This window comes from Acanthamoeba castellanii, assembly GCF_000313135.1.
Source record: "Acanthamoeba castellanii str. Neff unplaced genomic scaffold scf7180000084747, whole genome shotgun sequence".
Taxonomy (NCBI): domain Eukaryota; phylum Discosea; order Longamoebia; family Acanthamoebidae; genus Acanthamoeba; species Acanthamoeba castellanii.
In genome coordinates, this window is record NW_004457396.1 from 22,320 (window position 1) to 45,627 (window position 23,308).

The 23,308-nt window shown below is 56.5% G+C and overlaps 7 protein-coding genes across 7 annotated transcripts; 3 read left to right on the plus strand and 4 right to left on the minus strand.

The window, feature by feature from the left end:
• Nucleotides 1-1,058: 1,058 nt before the first annotated feature.
• ACA1_187300 (heme NO binding domain containing protein) lies at nucleotides 1,059-5,568 on the plus strand (the record flags this gene model as incomplete). The annotated part of the gene is made up of 17 exons (XM_004337809.1): nucleotides 1,059-1,088; nucleotides 1,240-1,386; nucleotides 1,511-1,690; nucleotides 1,802-1,907; nucleotides 2,009-2,127; nucleotides 2,291-2,449; nucleotides 2,595-2,774; nucleotides 2,864-3,016; nucleotides 3,116-3,344; nucleotides 3,456-3,640; nucleotides 3,761-3,950; nucleotides 4,034-4,176; nucleotides 4,294-4,500; nucleotides 4,574-4,649; nucleotides 4,756-4,922; nucleotides 5,140-5,337; nucleotides 5,506-5,568. 17 exons carry the CDS (start codon nucleotides 1,059-1,061, stop codon nucleotides 5,566-5,568), a joined length of 2,532 nt encoding a protein of 843 aa, XP_004337857.1.
• Nucleotides 5,569-5,932: 364 nt separating this feature from the next.
• On the plus strand, nucleotides 5,933-10,350 carry ACA1_187310 (heme NO binding domain containing protein; the record flags this gene model as incomplete). The annotated part of the gene is made up of 17 exons (XM_004337810.1): nucleotides 5,933-5,962; nucleotides 6,192-6,401; nucleotides 6,544-6,648; nucleotides 6,741-6,846; nucleotides 6,921-7,039; nucleotides 7,117-7,272; nucleotides 7,382-7,561; nucleotides 7,661-7,810; nucleotides 7,933-8,194; nucleotides 8,291-8,431; nucleotides 8,549-8,953; nucleotides 9,042-9,184; nucleotides 9,362-9,405; nucleotides 9,557-9,687; nucleotides 9,783-9,946; nucleotides 10,064-10,213; nucleotides 10,285-10,350. The coding sequence occupies 17 exons, from the start codon at nucleotides 5,933-5,935 to the stop codon at nucleotides 10,348-10,350; spliced, it is 2,562 nt and encodes an 853-aa protein (XP_004337858.1).
• Nucleotides 10,351-12,309: 1,959 nt separating this feature from the next.
• On the minus strand, nucleotides 12,310-14,875 carry ACA1_187320 (origin recognition complex subunit; the record flags this gene model as incomplete). Its single annotated transcript, XM_004337811.1, has 14 exons — nucleotides 12,310-12,363; nucleotides 12,450-12,587; nucleotides 12,674-12,825; nucleotides 12,945-12,967; nucleotides 12,991-13,121; nucleotides 13,319-13,405; nucleotides 13,468-13,537; nucleotides 13,613-13,716; nucleotides 13,804-13,932; nucleotides 14,063-14,175; nucleotides 14,248-14,445; nucleotides 14,537-14,591; nucleotides 14,659-14,749; nucleotides 14,826-14,875. The coding sequence occupies 14 exons, from the start codon at nucleotides 14,873-14,875 to the stop codon at nucleotides 12,310-12,312; spliced, it is 1,395 nt and encodes a 464-aa protein (XP_004337859.1).
• Nucleotides 14,876-15,082: 207 nt separating this feature from the next.
• ACA1_187330 (SAM (and some other nucleotide) binding motif domain containing protein) lies at nucleotides 15,083-16,283 on the plus strand (the record flags this gene model as incomplete). Its single annotated transcript, XM_004337812.1, has 7 exons — nucleotides 15,083-15,114; nucleotides 15,182-15,264; nucleotides 15,368-15,412; nucleotides 15,502-15,576; nucleotides 15,661-15,901; nucleotides 15,980-16,090; nucleotides 16,163-16,283. 7 exons carry the CDS (start codon nucleotides 15,083-15,085, stop codon nucleotides 16,281-16,283), a joined length of 708 nt encoding a protein of 235 aa, XP_004337860.1.
• Nucleotides 16,284-16,373: 90 nt separating this feature from the next.
• Nucleotides 16,374-18,945, minus strand: ACA1_187340 (transporter, major facilitator subfamily protein; the record flags this gene model as incomplete). Its single annotated transcript, XM_004337813.1, has 12 exons — nucleotides 16,374-16,540; nucleotides 16,679-16,789; nucleotides 16,891-17,030; nucleotides 17,147-17,289; nucleotides 17,362-17,418; nucleotides 17,552-17,677; nucleotides 17,792-17,953; nucleotides 18,046-18,107; nucleotides 18,196-18,277; nucleotides 18,379-18,481; nucleotides 18,560-18,620; nucleotides 18,801-18,945. 12 exons carry the CDS (start codon nucleotides 18,943-18,945, stop codon nucleotides 16,374-16,376), a joined length of 1,359 nt encoding a protein of 452 aa, XP_004337861.1.
• Nucleotides 18,946-19,387: 442 nt separating this feature from the next.
• ACA1_187350 (uncharacterized protein) lies at nucleotides 19,388-20,332 on the minus strand (the record flags this gene model as incomplete). Its single annotated transcript, XM_004337814.1, has 3 exons — nucleotides 19,388-19,861; nucleotides 19,919-20,101; nucleotides 20,186-20,332. 3 exons carry the CDS (start codon nucleotides 20,330-20,332, stop codon nucleotides 19,388-19,390), a joined length of 804 nt encoding a protein of 267 aa, XP_004337862.1.
• Nucleotides 20,333-20,423: 91 nt separating this feature from the next.
• ACA1_187360 (Cys/Met metabolism PLPdependent enzyme superfamily protein) lies at nucleotides 20,424-23,213 on the minus strand (the record flags this gene model as incomplete). The annotated part of the gene is made up of 12 exons (XM_004337815.1): nucleotides 20,424-20,624; nucleotides 20,714-20,880; nucleotides 21,025-21,111; nucleotides 21,198-21,465; nucleotides 21,546-21,706; nucleotides 21,835-21,918; nucleotides 22,024-22,192; nucleotides 22,300-22,432; nucleotides 22,547-22,622; nucleotides 22,761-22,839; nucleotides 22,925-23,103; nucleotides 23,198-23,213. The coding sequence occupies 12 exons, from the start codon at nucleotides 23,211-23,213 to the stop codon at nucleotides 20,424-20,426; spliced, it is 1,620 nt and encodes a 539-aa protein (XP_004337863.1).
• Nucleotides 23,214-23,308: the final 95 nt, after the last annotated feature.

Sequence of the window (23,308 nt, forward strand, 5' to 3'; positions counted from 1 at the left end):
CAAAAGTGCGCGGCGGGAGGGAAGGATGAGGCGGCGGCTGCTGGGTTCGTGGCGGAAGGGTGGGCTGCTGTGCTGGCGGCAGCGCAGCGCAGTAGTGGCCGCTGACCGGCCGCGGGGGCAGCCCGGGACCAGAGTGGCCGCGCTGCGGTAAAACGGGAGCACCAGGGCGAGGAGGCAGTCCTTGCATCTGGACGAGAGTAAACACGAATAAATCAAATAAATATTTGGCGATACTCACAATCAAAAAAAACTAGTTTCGCCCAACAATTGCTTATTAATTCATGCTGTAATCTTACCTTGCTGCTGGGTTTGGCTTCTCTTTCGCTGGCCGTGTTCACCACTTGATATTCCGTTCCATTTTCCGCGCGCTAATCACAACATGCTTGGCATTCCATTCTTTTCTCGATCCATTTCCACCAATGGACCTAATAGACGAACCGGGAGAAGGGGCATCGCTCACACCCGCCTTCCGCTGGATGGTCGCCGTCATCGACCACCACTGATTGAATTCAGTCGGTGCCCTTTACGCACGGGGAGTGGCAGTTGGTGGGGCGGTGGTGTAAGTGGTAGCACGTAGTCTAGCCTAGGCTGAGGTGCGAGTTCGATCCTTGCCCGTCCTGAACCGTCGTTTTTCCGACTTCACCGCACCGCACCTCACGCGTGGTGCACTGCCACGTCCGGCGACCACCGTGTCCAGCACATCGTGCTGCGCTCACTTCCGCTCTCCGCCGTAGTCCACGAGGGTAGTGCCGTGACACAGCCCAGCAAGGACTCCGCTGCCGACGGCTGTCTCGCGGTGTCACCTGAGTTCGCGTTTGACGGCTTCCCGCTTAGGTAGACGCCGATGAATTAATACGTATCCCGTGGACTAACATCCTCGCAACACCGCAACAGTCCTGCAACCATTAACATTAATGAAGCACATCACCTCCGCCACGCTGGCGACCAACCAACACGCAGAGGGAGATGACTCCGCGGGGTGACTGCGGAGACGAGGAACAAGTGGGGCAAAGTGCCTCAGAGTCCACAACCCACAACAATCGAAACGAGGCCACACCATGTACGGGCACGTCTTTCTCGCCGTCAAGGTACCCCCGCAGCTTCGTTCTTTCTTCGTTTTCGTTCTTTAATGCCAAAAAAATAGCCCCCACACCTCCTATTATTTATTATTTTTTGTTTCTTCTCTCTTCGTTTCTGACAACCCACAAAACAAATAAATAACAAAAACATTATTATTAGGATTGCGTGGTGAGCAAGTTCGGCGAGGCGGCCTGGCTCAAGATTCTCGCCCTCTCCCGTGCCGCTCCGGCCGGCGGGGGCGAGTTCATCGCCATGCAGGCCTACGACGACAAAGGCCTCTACGACGTCGTCGCTGCCGCCTGCAAGGTACTGTACCAGTCGTTCACGACCTTTCCTCACTTCCCACCTTCGTTCTGGTTCACCTTCTTCTTTCTTCTCGCGTGCTCAACCTCTCGCGGGCGCTGACTTGACGTCGGATCCGTGGGTGCAGGTGCTGAACGTGACCGCCGAGACCGTGCTGGAGATCGCCGGTCGCCACTTCATCGCCTACACGCACAAGAAGACGGCCCACGGCCAGCTGCTGGAGCTGATGGGCAACAACCCCATCGACATCCTGTGCAACATCAACAAGCTCCACGCCCACCTCCTCAAAGTGGCCCATTTCCCCGAGGTCCGTTCCACCCACGCCCTCACTTGGCTCTCTATGTCTGCTCTACTCCGATTGAAGAAACGGGCCACGTGAGGCTCACCGCGTTTGTGGTGCACTCGCCTCGACGCGCAGATCGCATCGCCCACCTTTCGTTGCACCAACAAGAAGGCCAACAGTGTGCGTCTGCACTACACGCCGGGCAAGGAGTCGCGAGTCGGGCTGGCGCCCTTCGTCAACGGTACGCGCACACCCGGGTCGCATCTCGGTGCACTCCTCGCGATGTAGCCAAGCAGGTTCTGACCACGCGCACGCCGCTGGGCTGCTTCTGCTGAAGCACAGGCGCGATTCGGGGTCTCGTGGAGGACATGCTCAAGTGCACCGACGTCACCGTAGAACAGATTAAGAGCCGGGAGAAGCACCAGACCGACGTCTTCCTCATCACCTGGGCCTCGCCTGCGGTACGTGCCTCTGTACACTCACCTCATAACCTACCTTATTTTCCTATTTCTATTACTTTGAAAATGTAATGGTTATTATAATACGTTTGATAGGTGATTGGAACATTTTCTTTAAGCTCCCTAATATCTCTTTGCTTACTTATTATTGTGTTGGTGCGCTCAGAGATCCGACGCGGACGAGGACAGCCCATCGACAGAGCTTTCGACCCTGATCGACGACCTCATGCCGGTCAAGTACGGACTTAGCGCCAAGGGCGTATCCCGCCTCTTCCCCTTCCACGTCGCCTTCGACAAGGAGTGCAACATCGTCCAAGCTGGCGCCGTGCGTTTGAACCCCGACATATTTTTATTTTATTTTATTTTATTGAAATTATTCTTATATTTTATATTATTTAATTATTCTTATATTTCCTTATTTTTTGATTTATTAATATTTCTTTAATTATTCGTTTTTATGTGGTGTGCAGTCGTTGCAAAAGGTGGTGCCAATGGAGCAGGGTGACCCAATGTCGCAGCACTTCGCCATCAAGGACCCCGACACCTGCGCCTTCCCTCAATTCCGCGCCATCCACTCCAAGCGAAAGCACACCCCGTTCACCCTCGTCCACCAGTACGACGACCAAAAGCAGCTCCTGCTATGCGGTGAGGTGCGCACGACACGACACACATCACCCTACTCGCACACGTACGACACACACGTACGACACAACCACTAAGCTCAGGATACAATGCGCAGATGGTGTGGTACAAGGCCAAGTCGGTGATGGTCTTTGCGTGCAGCCCCGTCCTGCAGACCCTGGAGGAAGCCAAATATTTTGGCATCGACATCTCCGACTTTGCGCTGTGCGACCAGGCCCAGGCGCACCTCCTCATTCAGCATGCTCAGTCGGTACCGCCCGCGCGGCTCTGTGCGTGAGCGTGAGCGTGAGCGTGAGCGTGTGCGTGTGCGTGTGCGTGTGCGGCCGTGCTAACTATGTGTGGAATGCAGACGAAGGAAAAGGAGGACGGGGGTGCTGGAGCGGCGGCCAAAGAGGACTCGAGCCCCAGCAGCAAAGACGAGGGCAGCGGAAGCCGAGGAGACAGGAAAGCCGGACTCCTCCGCTCCTTCTTCATGCCGCCAGTATCGCCGCGTAAGAAGGAGAGCACCCACCCTCTCAAGATGTCGAGCGATAGCAACGGCCACGACTTCAGCCTCGACTCCAGAACTCCTCCTGATGGTATGTGCGTTTATATTTGCGGTGTGCGGGTGTGCGGGTGTGTGTGTGTGTGGTGTGAGCGGTGAGATGGGTTGCTGACATACAATGTTCGATCGCTGCTGGGCGTTACAGCGTGTCCGCTGCATGTGCCACGACTCAACCTGGGCGATAAGAAGCGGAGCAACCGTACGCTCAAGTTCATGCTCGACTCACAGACCCCGCCGGCCTCGGCCACCACCGCCCCCGAAAAGAAAACCTGTCCTCCTCCCAAACCCGCTCCAATCATTCGCAATCGCGTCTACCACGCCTTCAGCGAGGTACGCACCTGCCCCCCATTAGTCGCTCTTCATTTTTTTTTGTTTTTCGCTTTTTCGTCGTTCTTCGTTCTTTGCTCTTCGTTCTTCGCTATTTGCTCAATCTGCACAACGTTGCCGTAGGCACTGCTGTCGGATTCGTGGGACCGGTTCATCTTCATTCGCACGCTCCTCAATTCGGTGCTCATGCAAGAGGGCGGCGAAGAAATGAGGAAGGTGTTCGAAGGCGTGGTCCGATTGAATCGCGATGCGGGCAAGATTCGCCACCTTCTTGAGTGCACTCTCGCCGCCGACATCAAGGCTCACAACCAAGGTACACCCGCACGCCATCGCAATCGCACACGACCGCACACGTTGCATAGACGCTGGAAATGTCTCACCTATTTCGGCGTTCAGAGGAGATGGCCCTGTTGTTCCGCGGCGAAAGCGTCGGTGTGCGGCTGTGGAGCACCTTCATGGGCCAGGAGGCCAACGAGTACCGATTATATTGCTCGCAGCCCCTGTTCCAGGCCGTGGAGGCCTTGGACCGGCCCCTCGAGGTAATTTTAATCTTTATGATAATTATTATTAGCAGCATTATGTAGTGTTAATTTATTATTTTATTTATTTGTTTACGCATCTGTGTGTCTGTGCATGTGCGGTGTGTTGCGTGATAGATGCACCCTGGGCGAGTTACGAGCGACACGGAGAGAGACGCGAACGCCAAGAAGCTCATCGGCCTGGCGCAGACCTTCCTCGACCACGTCTGCGCATCAGCCGAGTTCTGCCCCGTGTACGGCCTCCTCACATTCCTTCATTCCTCTGTGCCCTGCCAGGCCGAGACCCTCACGCGGGTGGTTGACCTGTGGGTCGGTCGGTCGTGGGTGCTTCAGTGGCGTGCGGACGGTGATGCGGGCGGCGAGCCTGGAGGTGCGAGATCGGTGGCCGCACCTGCAGTGGAGGGCCATCGCCAGCCTTCTCTTCCTCCGCTTCCTCTCGCCCGGCATCGTCAACCCTGCCGCCATCGGCCAAGGTCCGTTCTTCTCTCCTCCCCTCGTGTGTTCTCGTGCGTGCGTGCGCGCGTCTGGACTAGGTCTAGGTCTTAAGCACACCTCCGCTGTTGTGGTACGTGCGTGCAGAGGTCAAAGAGGGCACACCGCGTACGCTGTTGCTCGTGTCCAAGATGGTCAACAACCTCATGAACGAGGTGGCCTTCGGCGACAAGGAGCCCTTCATGCTGCCCCTCAACAGCTTCCTCAACCATCAGAACAAGGAGGCCGTCCAGCGCTTCGTTCAAAACCTCACCGTACGCTTTCCCTTTCGTCCCCCTAATGTCTTTTTTATAATCAATATAATAATTCTACCCATTTTTCTTTTTTTAATAATTAATATAATAATTCTAATAATTAATATAATAATTCTACCCATTTTTCTTTTTTAATTTCTTGACGTTGGCGTGATCACGCGGAAGCAATGTAACCGCGGTGATCGGTACACTTATTTTTGAAACGGAAACGGTGCAGGACGAGGAGGCGATCGCGGGCGCTGCGTCAACTCGCGGGGCAGTCGGGCAGGCCGCTTCAGCGGCAGATGCCGGCGGTGGCGCGCCGGACGAAGCGGTCGGCGGCTACCGAACGTCGATGGCCGTCGACGCCATCAGGGAGGCCCTGCTGCGCCACCACGACGCCATGTGGACCAGCGCTAAGGAGCATCCCTCCATCGTACGCCTTATCTCTCTTTCGTTCTCTCTTTTCCTCCTTTGTCTCCGACCGTGCGTTGTTGCTTTGGGGGTGGATCGTTTATGACGTTTCCATTAGCCCGAGACCTGTGTGTGTGGTCGCCCGGTAATCTGACCTGGAACACACCACACACGCCCAAACGTCACACAGGAGGCCAAGCTGCGCCGGCTCCTCACCGTCGCGCTCTGCGATATGCCCACCGAGTACTGTTGATGCCCTTGGTCAGGTCCTGCAGGTCATCGGTGGCGGTCAGGGATTGTCTTTGTGTAGGATATCCGTGTATAGATATTTAAAGTATTCCCACAATGATTGGGCTGATGACGCGCAGGTGACAGACCGCAGTGACGTTGCGCCAGGTGCGTTAAAGCAACCAGACAGGAAGACCAGCTCAAACACTTTTTTCTCCGGCTGGCCAAGCTTGCCCACCACACCCCGGAGCGAGCGTACCGGCCCTTGTTCTTCTGTACGCGTGCGTGAAACATCTCCCACACACAACCGCCACGCAGAGCCAACCAGAAGAACAAAGGCGCCTTCTTGAAAGAAAGTAGAAGAGCGTCGAGAACGTTACCTTCACAAGATGCACGGCATAATTATGCTCACCGTGAAGGTATCGACGTACACCACTCCCTTGCTTCTTTCTCTCACACTCGGGTTATAACTTGGGCACCACAACTTATCGGACAAACATGCGCTAAAATAAGTAGTTCTTTTTTATTCTAATTATCTGTGTCCTCAACTCACCTTTAGGAATATTATCTAAAATATCAAAAAACAAATGAAAAGGACCACAGCTACAACGGCCAAGTAGCTAACTTCCAACCGATGCGCCGGCACAGGACTTGGTGGTGACCAAGTTCGGAGAGAAAGCGTGGGTTCAGATGTGCGGCCAGGCCAAGTGCGCGACGGACTTTGTGTCGAACCAGCCCTACGACGACGCGATCGTGTACGACCTGGTCAAGGCCGGCAGCGCCCTGCTCAAAGCCAAGCCGGAGGACCTGCTCGAGCAGGTGGGCTACTGGTTCATCGTCTACCTCCACAAGAAGACCGTACGTTCTTCTTGCACCTCACAATAAGCTTTTAACTCCGATTGCGATTAGCCTGGGTGCGGGTTAACCCGTTACGATTGTAACGTGCACGGCTGATGCGTTTGTTGTGTTGCATGTACACGCGCGCGTCGTGTGCGTGCAGTCATATGGCCAGCTTCTGGAGATGATCGGCAGCGATCTCGGCGAAGTGCTTTCACAGATCAACAAGCTGCACGCACACCTGCTCAAGGTGGCCCATTTCCCCACGGTGCGGCACTCATCTTTACCAGCTATGTCGTCGTCTTCTTCTTCTATGTACAGAACTGAGCTCTCACTGCTCGCGCGGGTGGCAAATGTCAGATCATGTCGCCCACCTTCAAGGTGACCCACAGAAAAGGCAACAGCATGCGCCTGCATTACACACCGGGCAAAGAGTCGCGACAAGGCCTCTCGCCACTCGTCGTCGGTACGCGCTTCATCTTGCCACGCACCACCGCACGTAATACACAACACGTGAGTCTCATCGTTGAGAGGAATCAGGCTTGGTTAAGGGATTAGGTGCTGAGCTGCTGAAGCTCAAGGAGGTGACCGTCACCCAGATCAAAACCAAGGAGGCCGACGGCATCGACGTCCTCTTCGTCGAGTGGAAAACCGACACCGTAAGTCTTCGTTCTTTTTCGTTCTTTGTGCCTTTCCCGATGGTGGCACTCACCCTGGGACCGCGGCCCGGACATAGGAGGGGGACGGCCACGAGGCCGGGGCGTCGGAGAGCACGACCACTGCGACCCAGAAGGCGCCACTAAAGCACGGGCTCAACGCCAAGTCGCTCGGTCGACTATTCCCGTTCCACATCATGTTCGACAAGGAGTGCAACATCGTCCAGGCCGGACCTGTAAGCCTCTCCTTTGGCCTTTCCAACGACCAGCACATAATGTTGAACTTCTTGTCGTGTGTGCCGTGTGTGCCGTGTGTGTCGTGTGATGTGTGTTGTGTGCATGTAGGCGCTGCAACGAATTGTGCCGCTTGAGACGGGCGACGCCATGTCGCAGTTCTTCACCATTAAGGAGCCCGAAGCTTGTGCTTTTCCCAATTTTAAGACCATCTACTCGCACCGCAAGCTGTCTCCCTTCACCCTTGGGCACGCCTACGACGACGACACCACTTTCCTTCTCCACGGCGAGGTACTCACCCGTATAATCGCACACGCACCACGCACACACCGCACACACCGCACCTATTGCAAGCACACCACCCACCGCACGCGCAAACGATGAGTGCAGATGGTGTGGTGCCAAGGCAAGCAAACCGTCTGCTTCGCCTGTTCGCCCGTGCTCAACTCGATAGAGGAAGCCCGCTATTTCGGCATCGACATGTCCGACTTCCCCCTCTGCGACCAGGCCCAGGCTCGCCTTATGACCGCTCACGCAGCCGTACGCCTTCTCTCTTTGCTCTCTCGCATGCGAAGAACGAAAACGAAAGCGAAGCAAAGAGCGAAAGCGGAAAGAACGAAAAGCGACAGGCGAATTAATTGATTTCATTCTTTTCAATTCAGGCGGCCTACAAACCGACCGACTCAGAGTCCGTGGCGCCAGAGTCGAATGGGAATTGCGGCGGAAGTACAATCGTCAGCAGCGACAAGGCCGAGAGAGCGAGGGGCACGAGCGGCAGCGGGCGGATCTTCAAGACCCTCTTCGGCCCGAGCCCCAGCAAGACCCGCAAAAACCGAGGAGGAGACGAGGAAGAGCCCTGGCGCATCAAGAGCAAGCCGCACTCGGCCGATTGTCCGGCCGTGACCGAGACCTGCCCACTCGCGGGTACGATCTCAGCTCTCTCTCTTTTTTTTTCGTGCTTCTTTCTTACAACACGCGACACGCGACACTCCTGAAAACACGCGACTCACAACACAATAGCAATGGCTCCGCCCGCTGGCTCGTTCGATTCGGTCAGCGCAAGTGGCAGAGCCACCAAGCTCCCGACGACCACATCGCTCGATTCGATCCCCGCGGTTACCAAAGGCACCAAGATCCGATTCCCGATCGGCTCTGAGCAGGGTACCAAATCGCACACACGGCACGCACGCATTCGCACACGACGCACACGCACCCACACGCACGCACATGTACAATCGCACGCATACGCACACAGGCGCTCACAAAATGCGTGGACAGAGCTCATCAACAACGAGCGGCTTCGGCGCGGCCGCACCGGGTCCAATATTACCGCCGGCGCCCGGTCAGCCGAGGGCTCGCCCCGCCAATCCCTGGGCTCTGCCACGTCATCATCGTCATCATCGGCTGTCCACTCGTTCGAGTGCGGCGCCGCCCCCATCGTTCGGGGGGCGCACGCCGGAGCCGAACGACTGCTCCACGTCTTCACCGAGACCCTGCTCGAGGACTCCTGGGACGACTTTCCGCTGATGCGGACCATGCTCGAGCTCGACATGGCCTCAGCTGCACCGCGCGGCCACGAGCACCCGCTGAGCGAGGCCATCGTCAGCTTCTACACAATCAAGGGCAAGTCGCAGCACCTCCTCACCTCCTCTTTCATCGATCAGATCGCCGCGAGCCCTCGAGGTACCGCGTTTGAGTGCGTGTGCGTGTGCGTGTGCGTGTGCGTGTGCGTGTGCGTGTGCGGTTTTCTCAACTTTTTTGTTGCGCGCAGAGGAGAGTGCGGTGCTTTTCCGGGAGGAGAGCATTGCGGTGCGGCTGTTCAAGGCCTTCATTCACCAGCAGGCGGCGCACTACATCGACTACTGCATCGGCAACCTCATCACCACCGTCAACGCGCTCGAGAAGCCCCTCGAGGTGCGCCTTGCTCACCACCCCACTTTCTAGGCCTGCGCTGTGTCCGACTCGTACGACTCACACGCACACCGAACACACCGCACACGCACACATATTTGATCAAACAAGATTGATCCAAGGAATGCGTCGACAGCGGAGGTGGCCAAAAATGCCAAGCAGCTTCTTGTGATCGCGCAGGAGTTCCTCGAGCATGTGTGCAAGTCCTCCTCGCAGTGTCCGGCGTACGCACACGATCTCCCTGCCATCACCACCCACCGCCCACCACCAGCGTCATCAGCATCATCGCCAAATGTCATCTCCATCGTCACCATTGTCATCATTGTCATTGTCGTCATCGAAGAAGTCTACTCACGCATCTCTCCCATCTCGCAGGCCCGTGCGCCGGATACTGAGAATCGTGGGCCGGGAGGTGGGCAAGCGGTGGTCGGAAATGAACTTGCAGGCCATCGCCAACCTAATCTTCCTCCGCTTCCTCTCCCCGGCCATCGTCTCGCCTCATCGAGGTACCTCTCCCGCCCGAGCTTCGTTTTCGTTCTTTCTTTCTCCGCATTTTGTCTTTCGCTCTCCGCTCTTCATTTTACTGACCGAGAGGCCTCAGGCAAGACGACGAGTCAGCGGACGTTGATGCTCATCACTAAGCTGCTCAACAACCTCATGAACAACGTTGAGTTCGGGGAGAAGGAGTCCTACATGACCTCGCTCAATCCATTCATCTCGCCCGACAACCTGCTACTCGTCCAGCAGTTCATGCAAGAGCTTGTGGTACAGTGCTTGCAACACCCTTCCAGCCACGCAATTGATTGTTTCGTCTGACCGCACACGCACACGCACACGATCGATGGTTAGTCCGAGGAATCAATCATTGCTGCAGCGGCGGAGGCGAACGAGATGCACAGCAAACGCGGAGCGAGCGACAGCGCAGAGTTCAGCGAGCGATATCGGCTGCTGGCAGCACTGGATGAGATCAAGCGGTCCCTCCTCCAGCTGCTCCCTGCACTCTACACCTCGGCCGCCGCCAAGCCCAAGCTGGTACTTGCGCTCTTTTGAGTAGGGTGGTGTGTGTTGAGGTTCTTATCTGATTTCCCCCATCCACACAACAGCAACAAGTGCTCCAGAAGTTGGTGTCTGTCTTCCTGTGTGAACTCCCAACTGAAGTTGCATACTGAGGGACTACAGCCCAACCAACCATACCTGACTGGTAAGATGCAAAGTGAAAAATCTGGTTGGGAGGTTCTTGAGGTGCACCCATGGGCACTGCACCCTTTAGACACTCACAGGTGGGTTGGATGGTTGAAACAAGAGCCTCATGAGCTTCAAAGATGTCTGCCCACTCACTGAGCTCAGATTCAAGAAACAGTGGAGAATGGCAGTTGTCTGCCAACTTACTGATCACTTCAGGTGGAAATGCTGGGTGAAAGGTGGTAGAAATGGTGATGTAAGAGATAATGTGGGAATGAAGATGATGGTATGATGGTATGTTCCTCCTCTGCTCTGTGCAGCAGACAAGGCCAGACAGCCAAGCATGGACCTGAAGGAGGTGTTGGGTGGAGGTGGCCTTCTTTATCTGGGTGGTGAGGAGGAGACTGGCAGCTACAAGGGGTACCCTTTACAACAACACCACACACCCCAGATCCTCCACCACCTTCTTTTTAATATGTCTGGTCAGTGCAGATATGGGCTGGTGATGATGGTGGAGCTGTTCTTGGCCATCCTGTTGGGTGCCAACTATGCAGCCAAAATTCCTCCCTGGCGACAGGGTCACAGAAGGTAACACACTCTCATTCCCATATCACCACCAAAGCTTGTCTTTCTTCCTCTTCTTCTTCTCACTCAATGAGTGTGGAATTGTGTGGAATTGCACACAAGAGGCACCTGCTTGAGACTGTACAGAGCTCTCTTCAGGCAGAAGACAAGGTGCTGGGTTGCCTACCTAATGGCTAGTAGCATGCACAGGTTCTTGAGCTGGAAGACAGGTGCATAGGTTGTTGAAATCAATGCCAGCCACCTGGGAGAAACTGCATGCAACCCAGCACACCTTGTACATTCCAAGTGCCTTGAGCTTGAGCACCCAGTAGGCACTTGATGTGCCCACCATCAGTGCACACCAGTTGAGATGGCTTGGTGAGAGGGATGAATTCATGAAGTAGGTCATGCTGATTGGTGGTGTGTTGAGTCACACCAGTGTCAGTGACCATAGGCAGATGGACATTGGCCACCAGGGAGAAGACCAAATAGTTGAAGTGCAGTTTATTGTGGATTGTGTTCTGACAATGGTACATCAGGCCCACTGACAATGGCGAAATTGCTGGGCCTTGCAGCAGTGGTGGTTGACTGCACAGTGCTGGATGAGGGTGAGAAGGTTGACCAGCCATATCCTGACCACAGGGCTGGTGTTGACCCATGTAGAGGATGGCTAGCAACAGTGTGTCATGAGGCCTTGACACAGTCAAGTGCCTTGAGAACAGCTTCAGCCAGGGTGTTGAACTGAGCTTCAAACACAGGATTAATGGCCTTGAGTGCAGCCAAAAGGATGATGAGTCAGCTCTATTCCAACATCTTGCGCCCTCCAGTCTCAGTGGCCAGCACACTGACAAGCACCTGAATCCATGCCCAGACTGAGCACACAGTGTTCCCTGGACACAGCAGGTAATTGTCTGGTCACATGATCTGGCTGTGTGCCCCAACCAGTGTAATATGCCACCCTCATTAAACTGCCACTGGGCTGCTGGGCTGTCAGGCATGGCACCCAGCATGGTGTCACTATAGTCAATGGACAACAGAGTTACATCATGATGCACAATGTTGCTTACATGCCCAGGGCCTCACATGCTCATCTTGCCCCAACAACTACAATGCTGGGTCAGCTCACAGCAGCATATCACTGATGTGACTGAAATGGTGATGGACAAGATGAAGACATAGCTGCAGGGAGAACACAGAGAGCAGTGTGGGCTGGTGTCAGCAGAGGGGATGAAGGTGATGTTGAACTGGTAGCTGAGGACTTGTTGGGCAGTGGTTGCACGAAGTGAGGGGGTTGGTAAATGCAAAGACAAACGAGAACTCGCTTGCTCCTTCTCCATTGGTTCCTTCCTTGAGGTCTCAAGCAATACATATTCTTGACAACCTCAGGACACCCACTTGGTGCCCCAAGTCACCACGCTCTGCGGCAACATGCACGCCTGAGGCGCGACGCGACGCGACACGACACAACACGGGGTGTAAGAAAGAACACGGTCCCGTAGGAAGAGAGAAGGAGAGACCGAACCGGGTCGCGGAGGACATCCTCGATCTGGGCGGGGATGGGCATGAGTCGGACCATGAGAAATCCCTTGGGCGTGGCCTTCTCCTCGGCCCGTCGGGCCACCTTCTTGATCAGCTCCTGCTCCAGCAAACTCTCGAACGCCTGCGCAGTGTCGCATTAGCGCGTGTGTCGTTGGTCGTGTGCGTGTGCGTGTCATGCCGTGTCGTGTGCGCGGGAATAAGACGTACGGCAAAGGCGGTGGGCTTGGTGACGCTCATGAACTCGTCGCGGGCAAACTTCTGGAAGCGGTCGTAGACCATCTCGAAGTTGTATTCCTCGATCTTGTCCTCCTCAAACAGCTTCATGGCCACCAGCAACCCCATCTCCAACGCCGGAGCTCCTAAGACAACACACACCCACACACACCACACACACACACGCACACCACACACACACACACACCACACACGCACACACACACACACACACACCACACGCACGCACACACCGCACACGCACGTAAGAAGACAATGCCTGCCAGACTAGAAGAGGGGAGGAGCAGAACGAAGATTGGGCGGCAGGCATGCCTTTGAGTGCCTGCAGCTTCATGTCGGGGCTCATGAAGGCCGCAGCCTTGCGGAAGTCGTGCACGGTTAGGAATGGATGTCGCTCGTCAATGTCCTTCATCGCAACGTGCTGGTGGCCCAATCGTCAGATCAAAGCCGCACGCACGAACCAAACCAACGCGCACGCGCGCGCGCACACACACACACACAACCACACACACACACAACCGCACACACACATACACACACACTACCGCACACACACGCACACGCGCACATCACGCGCATAACAGATATGATGGTAAGGAGAGAGGACGCAAGCTCTACCAGGAGATTGAAGAGGTCCTTCGGGTCGCTCTTGACGTCTTGTCGCTGCGCTAGGAATTCCAAGAATTCCTTGTCCTCCAGCAACGCCTGAGGCCCAATACGTACATGTGTGAGTGTCGTGCGTGCGCGTGCGAAAGTGGGGGCCGTACCACTACGCGGGAGTTCCACTCCTTCGCGTGCGGGTGAGTGCTGAAACCGTCAGGCAGCAGAAGCACATGCCTGTACGACAGAATATGATGAGCGCACTGTGTCGTGTGTGTGTCGCGATGCCATGTGTCATGAGTGTGCGTGTACCGAAGAATGTGAAGTGCCTGCTCCATCGACGCGTTGGGCAGAAAGAGTATGTAGCGGTCGGAGAATCGCGACTTGACCCGCTTCTCCAGCATGTCCATGATATGCTGCGCCACCAGTCCAAGCAAACCATCAATCGAACGTTGTGTGAGCGTGTGTAGAGTAGGCAGTGGGGGCTGCGTGCAAGCACGAACCAGAACGCCGGCCATGCCGATGATGGCCACCGGTGGCTCCTTCTCCTGCATGAGGTTGAGCAGCGAGTAGAGCAGGTTCTGCTTCGACTTGGTGAAGAGCTCCATCTGGTCGAGCACAAAGAAGACCGCCTGCACATGAACGTTTATGACGACAAAACAATCGAGACCGTCAGAACATGCAGTGTGTCGTGTCGTGTCGTGTCGTGTCGTGTCGTGTCGTGTCGTGTCGTGTCGTGCGCAAGCTTCGAAGGAGTTGTACCCGGCCGGGGTTGACTTGCTTCCAGCAGTTGAGCATGGCCAGCACAGTGGAGTGGAACGTCAGCTCGGTGATGGCACTGATCTCCTCAGCCGCAGAGGCCCTCGCCGCCGACTCTGCGCCGGAGCGTGGGCGGGGGGATTCGTAAGCGTTGGGGGTAGGTCAGAGTAGAGTCAGTCATGGCTCACCTTGTTGTCGCTCGTGTTCTTGTTCCTCTTGTTTGTCTTCTTGTTCTGGTTCTTGTTCTTGTTGGAGTTGCTGTTGCTGATCGGCCTGCGTTTGCCTTTGCTGTTGCTGCGCGAGTTCCGCCTGCATGCCGAGTACGTCACCGATCACGACCAGAGCGGCCGCCTCGTCGGCGTGCAGGTATCCGTCCAGCACAATGACTACATGATGCAGTATGAGAGGGAGCTACAGCCACCGTGTGCGACAAGACCGCACACACGCACACGCATGACCGCACGCCACGCAACGTACCTACGGGCTTGTTGCCCGTTCTGGCCTCCAAGTCCCGCAGCACGGTGTTGAGCACCTGTACAAGCAGCAGCAACGGTGAGCTTCTTATGTAGAGCTGGCAATGGAGGAGTAGAGAGACGCACGAGCGACTTGCCGGTGTTGTGTGGCCCCATGAGTAGGGTGGCATGGCTCTCCTTGTTCACCTCCGTCTGCTCACAGAATCGGCCCACCAGCCTGTGCACCGCAGATGAGTGTGGATTGGAGATGATTGTTGTCGATACAAAACAATTGCAACGCATCAGGAACGTACTCGAGCTCTCGGGCAAGGCCAAAGACTGGAACGAGATGGGCAGGGGACATGTGGTGCCGAATTCTAGACACGCATTTTCGCACAACCGCCCTCGGTGGCACCTCCATCTCTTGTTGAATGGAAAATGGCGCCAAAGAAGGCGTCGACAGAGATTGAGAATTTAATTTCCATTTCTTTGTTCGCAATCTCGCAAGATGGAAGGAGATGAGGCTACTAGGCGGAGGGCAGATTATGAGAGCAGCGACGATGAAGACTGCATGTTCAACCCTGACATGTTTGTCAACCGCAAGTGCGCCCTGCCTTCAAATGCTAACGTCAAATTTAATTTAATTCGCAATTGACACCTTCACCATCAGCTACACAAAACAAGCGTTCACGTTTGGCACGGAGCCCGACAGCCGATTTACAGTTGAACTCACCGTCTTGCCCTCTGCCTCGAGTACGTTCCCTGTGGCTCTCCTCCGGCGCCTGTGTCAGCCATCTTACCCACGACTCGGTGTGTGGTGTGCTGTGCCCGTTGTGTGTGGGGGTGATGGCACCAGCCGACTTCGATTTGACCGGGCAGGTGGTTTGGCCTTGCGCCACATGTACGCTCTTCTCCCCCTTTGCCGCTGCTTGTCCGCTCAGCCCAGCTTCAGGGCACTATCACGCCTCACACGATGATGACCCCGTGTAGGGTTCAGCGAGTACCTGGTGGACCACCCTGAACTCGTCCAAGGCAAGAACGTGCTCGAGCTGGGCGCAGGCGTCGGTACTCCTCCGCTTGCTCTGCTGCTTGCACACGACACACACGACACTCACCACCGCACACGCACACGACACACGACACACGCAGGGCTGTGCGGTTTGGTGGCGCACAAGCTGGGAGCCAAGGTGTGCATCCTGACGGAGGGCAACGACGAGGTCACCACGATCCTGAAGCAGAATGTGGAGGAGCTCCTCCTCAAGCAGGTCTCCACCAACGAGGAGGGCCGCGGCGTGCTCGATGCCGCCAAGCACCTGTGGGGCCAGGATCTGGACGCCTTCGAGCAGCGATTCCCCTACAAGTACGACGTCATCATGGGATCGGACATCATGTACATCTTTCCTTCGGTTTCGCTTTTTCTCTTTCGCTCTTTCGCTTTCGTTCTTTCTTCGCTTTCCAGTGACAGCAGTGTCAACTTCTTTTCTTTCAGTTTCTTTGATGATGGCCTGGAGGGCATGATGCTCACCCTCGACCGATTGCTGCACCGTACGAAGGAGGCAGTTGTCTTCCTCGCCTATTCGTACCTCCCCTAAATCTAATCGCACACGCACACCACCGCACACACTCATGCGTGGCCACACAGATCGCGCAGTCGGGTGGGCGAGCGCAAGCTGATGCGGCTTATCGAGGCCAGCAACTTTGTGGCGACGACGATCGCCCAGCAGGGCGAGAACGAGACCTACATCCTCGCCCTCCACAGGAAAACGTTGTAGATCGATCCATCCATTTTTTCTCTTCTCTTTTTTGTTTTACACCGCACACGCGTGCGCACACACCACACATGCGAACCGCACGCACGCACGTTATTGGAGGAAATGTTTCCGTCGCCAGGCGAGGAAGAAGGTGATGCCAGCGCCGACGACGCAGAGGAAGCCGGTCACCATGAAGATCGTCGACCAGCAGTCGCCTCCGAAGCAGTGCTCCGCGTCGCCCTCCTTGTTGCGGTCGTAGAACATCGACGCCAGGTTGTCTGTTGGGGTGCCCAGTGCGTGCGGTCAGCTTCCCAAGTGCGTATGTGTGCATGTGTGCGGTGCGTGCGGTCCGCGTGTGTTGTGTGGTGTCTCGTTGAGTGCGGTGTGTGGTGTGTGCGGTGAAAACAGGAACGCACTGAAGCCGAAGGAGCCGATGGCGGGCGCGAGAGCAGCGCAAGAGTTGTTCTTGCCAAAGTGCGTGAAACCGAAGTAGAGGCTGATCAAAATGGGCACCACCGCAAAGAAGCCTGCAAGCACGACACGACACGGCACGCACGACACGCACGGCACACGGTGAGGGAAGGGCCAACACGGGAAGAGAGAGCGAGCTGCTGGGGTGGGTGGGTACCGCCGTAGGCGAGGCCGGTGATGAGGGCGACGAAGGGGATCATCCACCGTTCGGTGAAGATCCAGAAGGCGAGGTGCGAGATGGCGAACATTATGAGGCACAGCACCAGCCAATAGGCTCGCGTCACGCCCTTCTTCACCCTACCACCGAATACGCGACGTCAGCACCTTTCAAAGTTGGCATGACACGACACACACCGCACACGCACCACCGCACACACCGCACACGCACAGGAGAGGTGAGTGGGCGGAAGTACAAGCGATCGGAGAGGGAGCCGACGGTGAAACGACCGATGCAGCCCAACACCGAGAGCCCGGCCACGTAGAGATTCTTCTCCAGGCTGCCGCCGTCGAGCGACCGCACGACCTCGCCCAGGTTGTTGATCACCAGAAGGCCCGCCTATCGACGAAAGTGGTGAGTAGAGAGCAGCGGAATGCACTCGCGCGAGTCGAGAAGGAGTAGTCGCTGTACCCCGGCGGCGAAGATGAAGGGGACGAAGACGAGGTAGAAGTCGAGGGTGGCCAGCGTCTGCAGGGTGGTAAGGCTGCCGTCCGCTTCAACTAAAAAGAGGCTCAAGTGAGAGTCCAGATCACTACATTACTATTGTCATAATTCTCTGTTATTATTAATATTATTGTTATTAAATATTACCTGCGCGTACGCCGGGTTGCTCGGTCTTGCCGCCGAGGCCGGGTACTTCCTCGTCGCGCGATTGGATGATGGAGATCTTCTCCTCTTCCTCCGCGACCTTCTCCGGATCGGCCGCCGGTGGTGCCACTGGCACCTCCTTTACGCACGCCATCGGTCAGAACGCACACGCACACACGCACGCACCGCACGCACGCACACAATGACGATGAGATGGTGATGATGCTTATTGTTATTGAGAAGAAGGGCGTACGGGGCGCATGACGAGCACGGCGACGATGACCGCCAGGGCCACAACGATGGCGGTGAACAGAATGTAGCCGGCGACGTTGTCGGTCTCGGAGAAGAAGACCGCATAGATCAGCGTGAACATGCCGCTCGACAGGCCGAACGCTGCCGCCAGCAGACCGGCTACCTGCGTTGGGGCGTGCGATTAGGAGGACAAAAAAATAAAATAAAAACATATATGACCGCATATTCATTCGTGAATTCCAGTCACGCACGCACCTTGCCTCGGTCCTCCTTGTCGAAGTTGCGCATGTTGACGGTCAACGTGGCCAGATATAACCCTATTCGCCCGGAAAAACAGAGGAATTAAAAAGTATATACATAACAATTGGGTTGGGTTGTGGTGTGGGGCTGGAGCTGGGTGCGCACCCCAGTTGCCTTGGCCGATGATGAGGTAGAAGATGGCCATTAGCCACCAGTACCCGGCGTCGATGTGGCCGGCCACCACGATCTGCCCAGGCCCAGGTGAGTTGCCGGCGCGTGCGGTGAGCGAGTGCGTGTGTGCGGTGGTGCGTGTGTGCGTGTGTGCGTCAAGTGTTGTGTGCATCGAACCCAAGCACAGAAGTAGCCGCTGCAGACCATGGTGCCCGCCACCGCGCAGGTCCACTTGACGCCCAGCGTGTCGTAGAGCTTGCCCATCAGAAACCCAACATATCTGCACCCGTGTGCGGTGGCGCGTGTGCACAGAGTGAGCACATTTTTATGTCCGAGCAGCAGAGACAGAGAGACGTACAGCCCGATGTTGCCGAACGTGGCGATAAGCGTGATCTCGCCCTGACTAAAATGCAGCTGGTCTGTGCACCCAATCGGTGGCCGTGAGTGGCGTGTGTGCGTTTCTCTGCCTCGCTTGTTCGGCCAATTTAGATAAACCAATATTTTAAAATATATCAAATAGTATTACTTACAATATAGTTAGAAATGATAATATAGGAAGTTAAAAAAAAATAAGTAAACAATAAAAGGTGTGGCTGGACCTTTGAGGGCGGGGGTGTAGGCCGAGAGGCCGTAGAGCGTGCCGCTGACAAGCAGGGTGAGCACGCCCGCGTAGAGGGTGCAATAGCGGCGCGTCATGAATGGACGCCATCGCTCCGGGTCAGCCAACCCCCGCAACTTCTGCATCCTCTGGTGGATATATGCGTTCCTGCCTGGCTTGGTGGTGCGGCACAAAGACGAACGTACGCGACGCACACAACAAACTGCAACTTGCTTGTAACTTTCTTCTTTCTCTACTGTCGGTTGCGCCGGGAGGTCCCAGGACGGTGAGGACCACCGAGAACAAGTTGCTTCCGAGGTTGGGCCGTCCTGAGATGGGATCGGATTGGGACGTGACGAAAACGACGAAGAAAAGTTGGGTAAGTACGTAAAAAGGTTAAAAAAAGAGGAGTGAACGGAGTGGGATTTGAACCCACGCATCCGAACATAACAGTGCCTTAAACTGTCGCCTTAGACCGCTCGGCCATCCGTCCCTCATGTGCAGGAGGCAACTCCGAAGATATTTGGCGCCCGGTAATCGAAATCGTGGATCATATAAAAAGCTGGTTGCGGGCGTGGCCTGGAGTACTCACGAAGGGCAGCCATTGGCTAGCGCCCACTGGAGTAACTCGGTGTGGCCTGCACGCTTGGCGAAGAAGGTCACGCGTCGGTTCCACGGCGCACCGTTGGCTCGGGCCCACTGCAGGAGCTCAAGGTGTCCGCTGTGAGCCGCCGAGTTGCAGGTGTCCGTGTCCCACGGCGCCCCGTTGGCCCGCGCCCACCGTAGCACCTCGAGATGGCCGAAGAGCGCCGCGCCGCTGCAGGTGGTCTCGTCCCACGGCGCGCCATTGGCCCGCGCCCACTGCAGTACCTCGAGGTGGCCCCCATGCGCCCCGAGGCAGCAGGTCATGTAGTCCCACGGGCAGTTGTTGGCCCGCACCCACTGCAGCACCTCCAAGTGGCCGCCACGAGCGGCCGCTGCGCATACGTCCCGGTTGAACGGCGATCCGCCATGGGTCCAGAGCCACTGGACCACTTCCAGATGGCCGTCGCCGGCTGCGGCCTGAATTCACGAGTCGGGGCTCATAGGGCAGCCGTTGGCCAGCGCCCACTGCAGCACGGCGAGGTGGCCGCCGTGGGCCGCGGCGGCAGTGGTCCGCTGGTCCCAAGCGCAACCCTCGGCGTGCAGCCACTGGAGCACCGCGAGGTGGCCTCCGCGTGCGGCGCCGGCGCAGGCCTCGCCGGGGTCTTCCCACGGCGCCCCGCTGGCCCGCGCCCACTGCAGCACTGCCAGCCGGCCCTCCTGAGCGACAAGCGCAGCGAAGCTTGGTCCAGCAGGCAAACCCTTTTCCTCTGGGCGTGGTGGGCGGCGAGGTGTTGCAGTTACCGCAGCGGTTGTTGCGGTCTGGGTGGTCCGCGCGTGGGCTTGGAGGGCGTGGTGCCAGCGACGGCACACGGCGCGGCAGACGGGCTGGGTGAGAGGGTCCACATAGCCGAGGCACATGCCCACCAACTCCACCATCAACTCGTCCATCTTTTTTTGTCGTTGTCTTGCTTTGCAGTGAGTGAGAAAGAGTGAAGTGAAGATAAAACAGCGGAAAGAACGAAGAACAAAGAGCGAAGGGCTACTTCTTTCCGACGAGTTCGGTGTAGAGGGTGAGAGCGGACTTAAAGCAGAAGAGCGCGGTGCCCTTGGTCAGCAGGGCCTTCTCGTCGGCCGCAGCTGCGAGGCCCAGCGTGACTGTGGCCTTGCCCTTCTTGGCAGCCTTGCCACCACCGGCTTCGTCACCCGCCACCCTCTCGATGAAGATCGCTCGGCGCGTACCCTGCAATGAAGTGGTCATCAGCATGCTGTGGGCGTCGGTGTGTGCGTGTGCGTGTGCGGTGGTGCGTGTGCGCCAGTGCGTAGTCGTACCTGGCCATCGGTCGATTGAGATGGGGGCTTTTGGCCTTTGCCGCCGTCGCTTTCGCCAGCGAAAAAGAAGAGGTACGGACAGGGCGAGGGGAGCTTGCCTCTGAAGCTCAGCTGTCGCGTTTTGGCGTCGAACTTCTTGACCTCGCCCACCTTCGTCACCAGCTCGTCTTGGCGCGCAAAAAGATCTGGCATTCACGCCCACGCCTCACACCACACATGCACGACACGCGACACACATGACACAGTTATGAACCATTAGAGTCGATCGACAGCCTCAGTCACAACCGAGCCAAGATGGAGTGCCGACGTACGGAGGAAACCGGAAATGATGTCCTCTGCGGTCTCCAACCCGATGGCCACTCGGAACCAATACCCAACGTAGTCCGGCACCTCACGCTCTGTGCAACGCACGACACGCACGACACGACACGACAGGTTCGCAGAAGGAACATAACGGTCTGGGGAGCTGGGTTGCAGATTGTACCGGCGTCTTCGGGGAAGAGACGAGACTCGCCGGGCACCGGGTAGAGGAGCGTGTGGGATTCGCCCAGCGAGACGGCGTGCATGAAAGGATGCGGGTCGGTCAGCATCTGGTCCACGGTCGGGCCGTAGAGACATATGTGGAATCTGAGCACCGCGCCGCTGTTCTTCTCGCCAAAGTACTTGACCGCGCGCGTGTGGCACGGGTGGCTGGCCAGCCCGGGAAACACGACGCGGCTGAGGCACGGGACCGTCTCAAGAAACCTGGCCACCTGTTAAAACACGGCACGCGACCCACGTCAGCTTAGGACAAGAGACGAGGTTTGAAGGCGAGTGTGGAGGCAAGACGCACTTCGAGAGCGGTGGCGGTGGCGTGGTGCATGCGCAGGCGAAGTGTCTCCAGGCCCTTGCTGACGAGCCAGCAGGACATGGGCGAGGGCGACCCGCCTCCGACCGAGCGCCAACGCTTCACGCGCTGCGTTATGGCCGTCAACACCATATCTCCCTGATCGGCTGTCAGTTGTGTAGTGGGCGTGGCGTGGCGTGGCGTGGCGTGAGCGCGTTGAGTGGTGCGTGTCGTGTCGTGTCATGTCATGTTAGGATTGAGCAAAATATGGTTGCGAACGAAAGACATGCCGAACCTTGCTTCTTTCTGAAGACCACGGCTCCTAGGAGAACATCCCCCTTCCCGCTCAGGTACTTGGTGCCCGATTCGATGACGATGTCTGGTACGCAGTTGGTCGCAATGTTACCGGGGGGGGGGGGAATATTAAAAGAGAGAACACGACGAACAGAAGAAAGAATGCGACGGTGGTGATAGGTTTCTGTACCGGCGCCGTGATCGAGCGGACGGAAGTGGATGGGCGAGAGGAAGGTGTTGTCGACCACCACGAGGCACTGCGGGTTGACCTCTCTGGTCCGTCGGATGAGTTCGTCGAAATCGGGCACGAAGCTGTTGGGGTTGGAAGCCGACTCGAAATACAGCACCCGCACGTTCTCCTGAAGAAAGATGAAGCACGAAGCACGGTGAACAATGAACGATGAACGAAGGTGGTTCGTTATAACTCCGATACGCTGGCATTCACACAGCCGGGACACGCACGCACCTGTTCCACGCTCTTGATGACCGCTTCTGTGTCGCATATGTCGACAGTTATGACTTGGGTGCCGCTCATTTCGGTCATCTCCTGCAGGAGCCGCGGCACGTCGTTGTAGATCTCGTTCGCGCGCACCACCGCCCTGGGACCAACCACCCAGCACATCCAACACGCTTAGTGGTTCAACACGCAATCACGCGTTGAGCAGCTTACACGCACTCCAAGGAATGATATGAATGTAAGCGGGAATGCGCACTTGTCCTTCCGCACCAGGGAGAGGAGGACGGCCGAGATGGCGGCCATGCCCGTGGCGAACACCACCGCCGAGGAGCCTGCAGTGGATGGGCGAGGAGCGATTGAGCCTGCGGCCAAGTCATCGCAGATCACGGAAAAAAATAAAACAAAAGAACACAGAATTAAATAATACAATTATTGTTAAATAAATCAAAAAATGAGGAGAGACCGCCGACCGTGGTGAAGTCGGGTGAGCTCCTTCTCGAGGAGGAGGTAGTTGGGGTTGTCCGACCGCGAGTAGTAGAAGTAGTTTCCCTGCCCGAGCAGCACACCGACCGACAGTCTCAGCTTCTTGAGCCCATGTGTGGAGGCATCAGCAAGACTGGTGATCATTACGTACCTCCATTTCGTCTTGCCGCGTGGGCCAGTGGTAGTTGGTGGTGAGCGCGATGGGCGGGTTGACGCCAGTGTAGCGCGTGACCCGAAGATGGTGGTCGCCCGCATCGTCATCGGCCACCTCCGCCCCGCGAGCGGTCAGCCGGGCATTCAGCACCTCGGCCCTCGTCGCAGGGCTCGGTCCTTCAGCTGAAAAAAGAATAAAATTAAATATTATGGATATAATAATTATTATGGATAAATATTTTCTTCAAAAGCAAAGGCATGAAGTGCGAACCTTGAGCAGCTTCCATCTTCACTTGCTTTAGTTTGAGGTGGTCGTTGGCTTTGCCGTAAAGTCGTCAAAATTCGCCTAACCGGCCAAAAACAATAATGAAATAATTAAAAA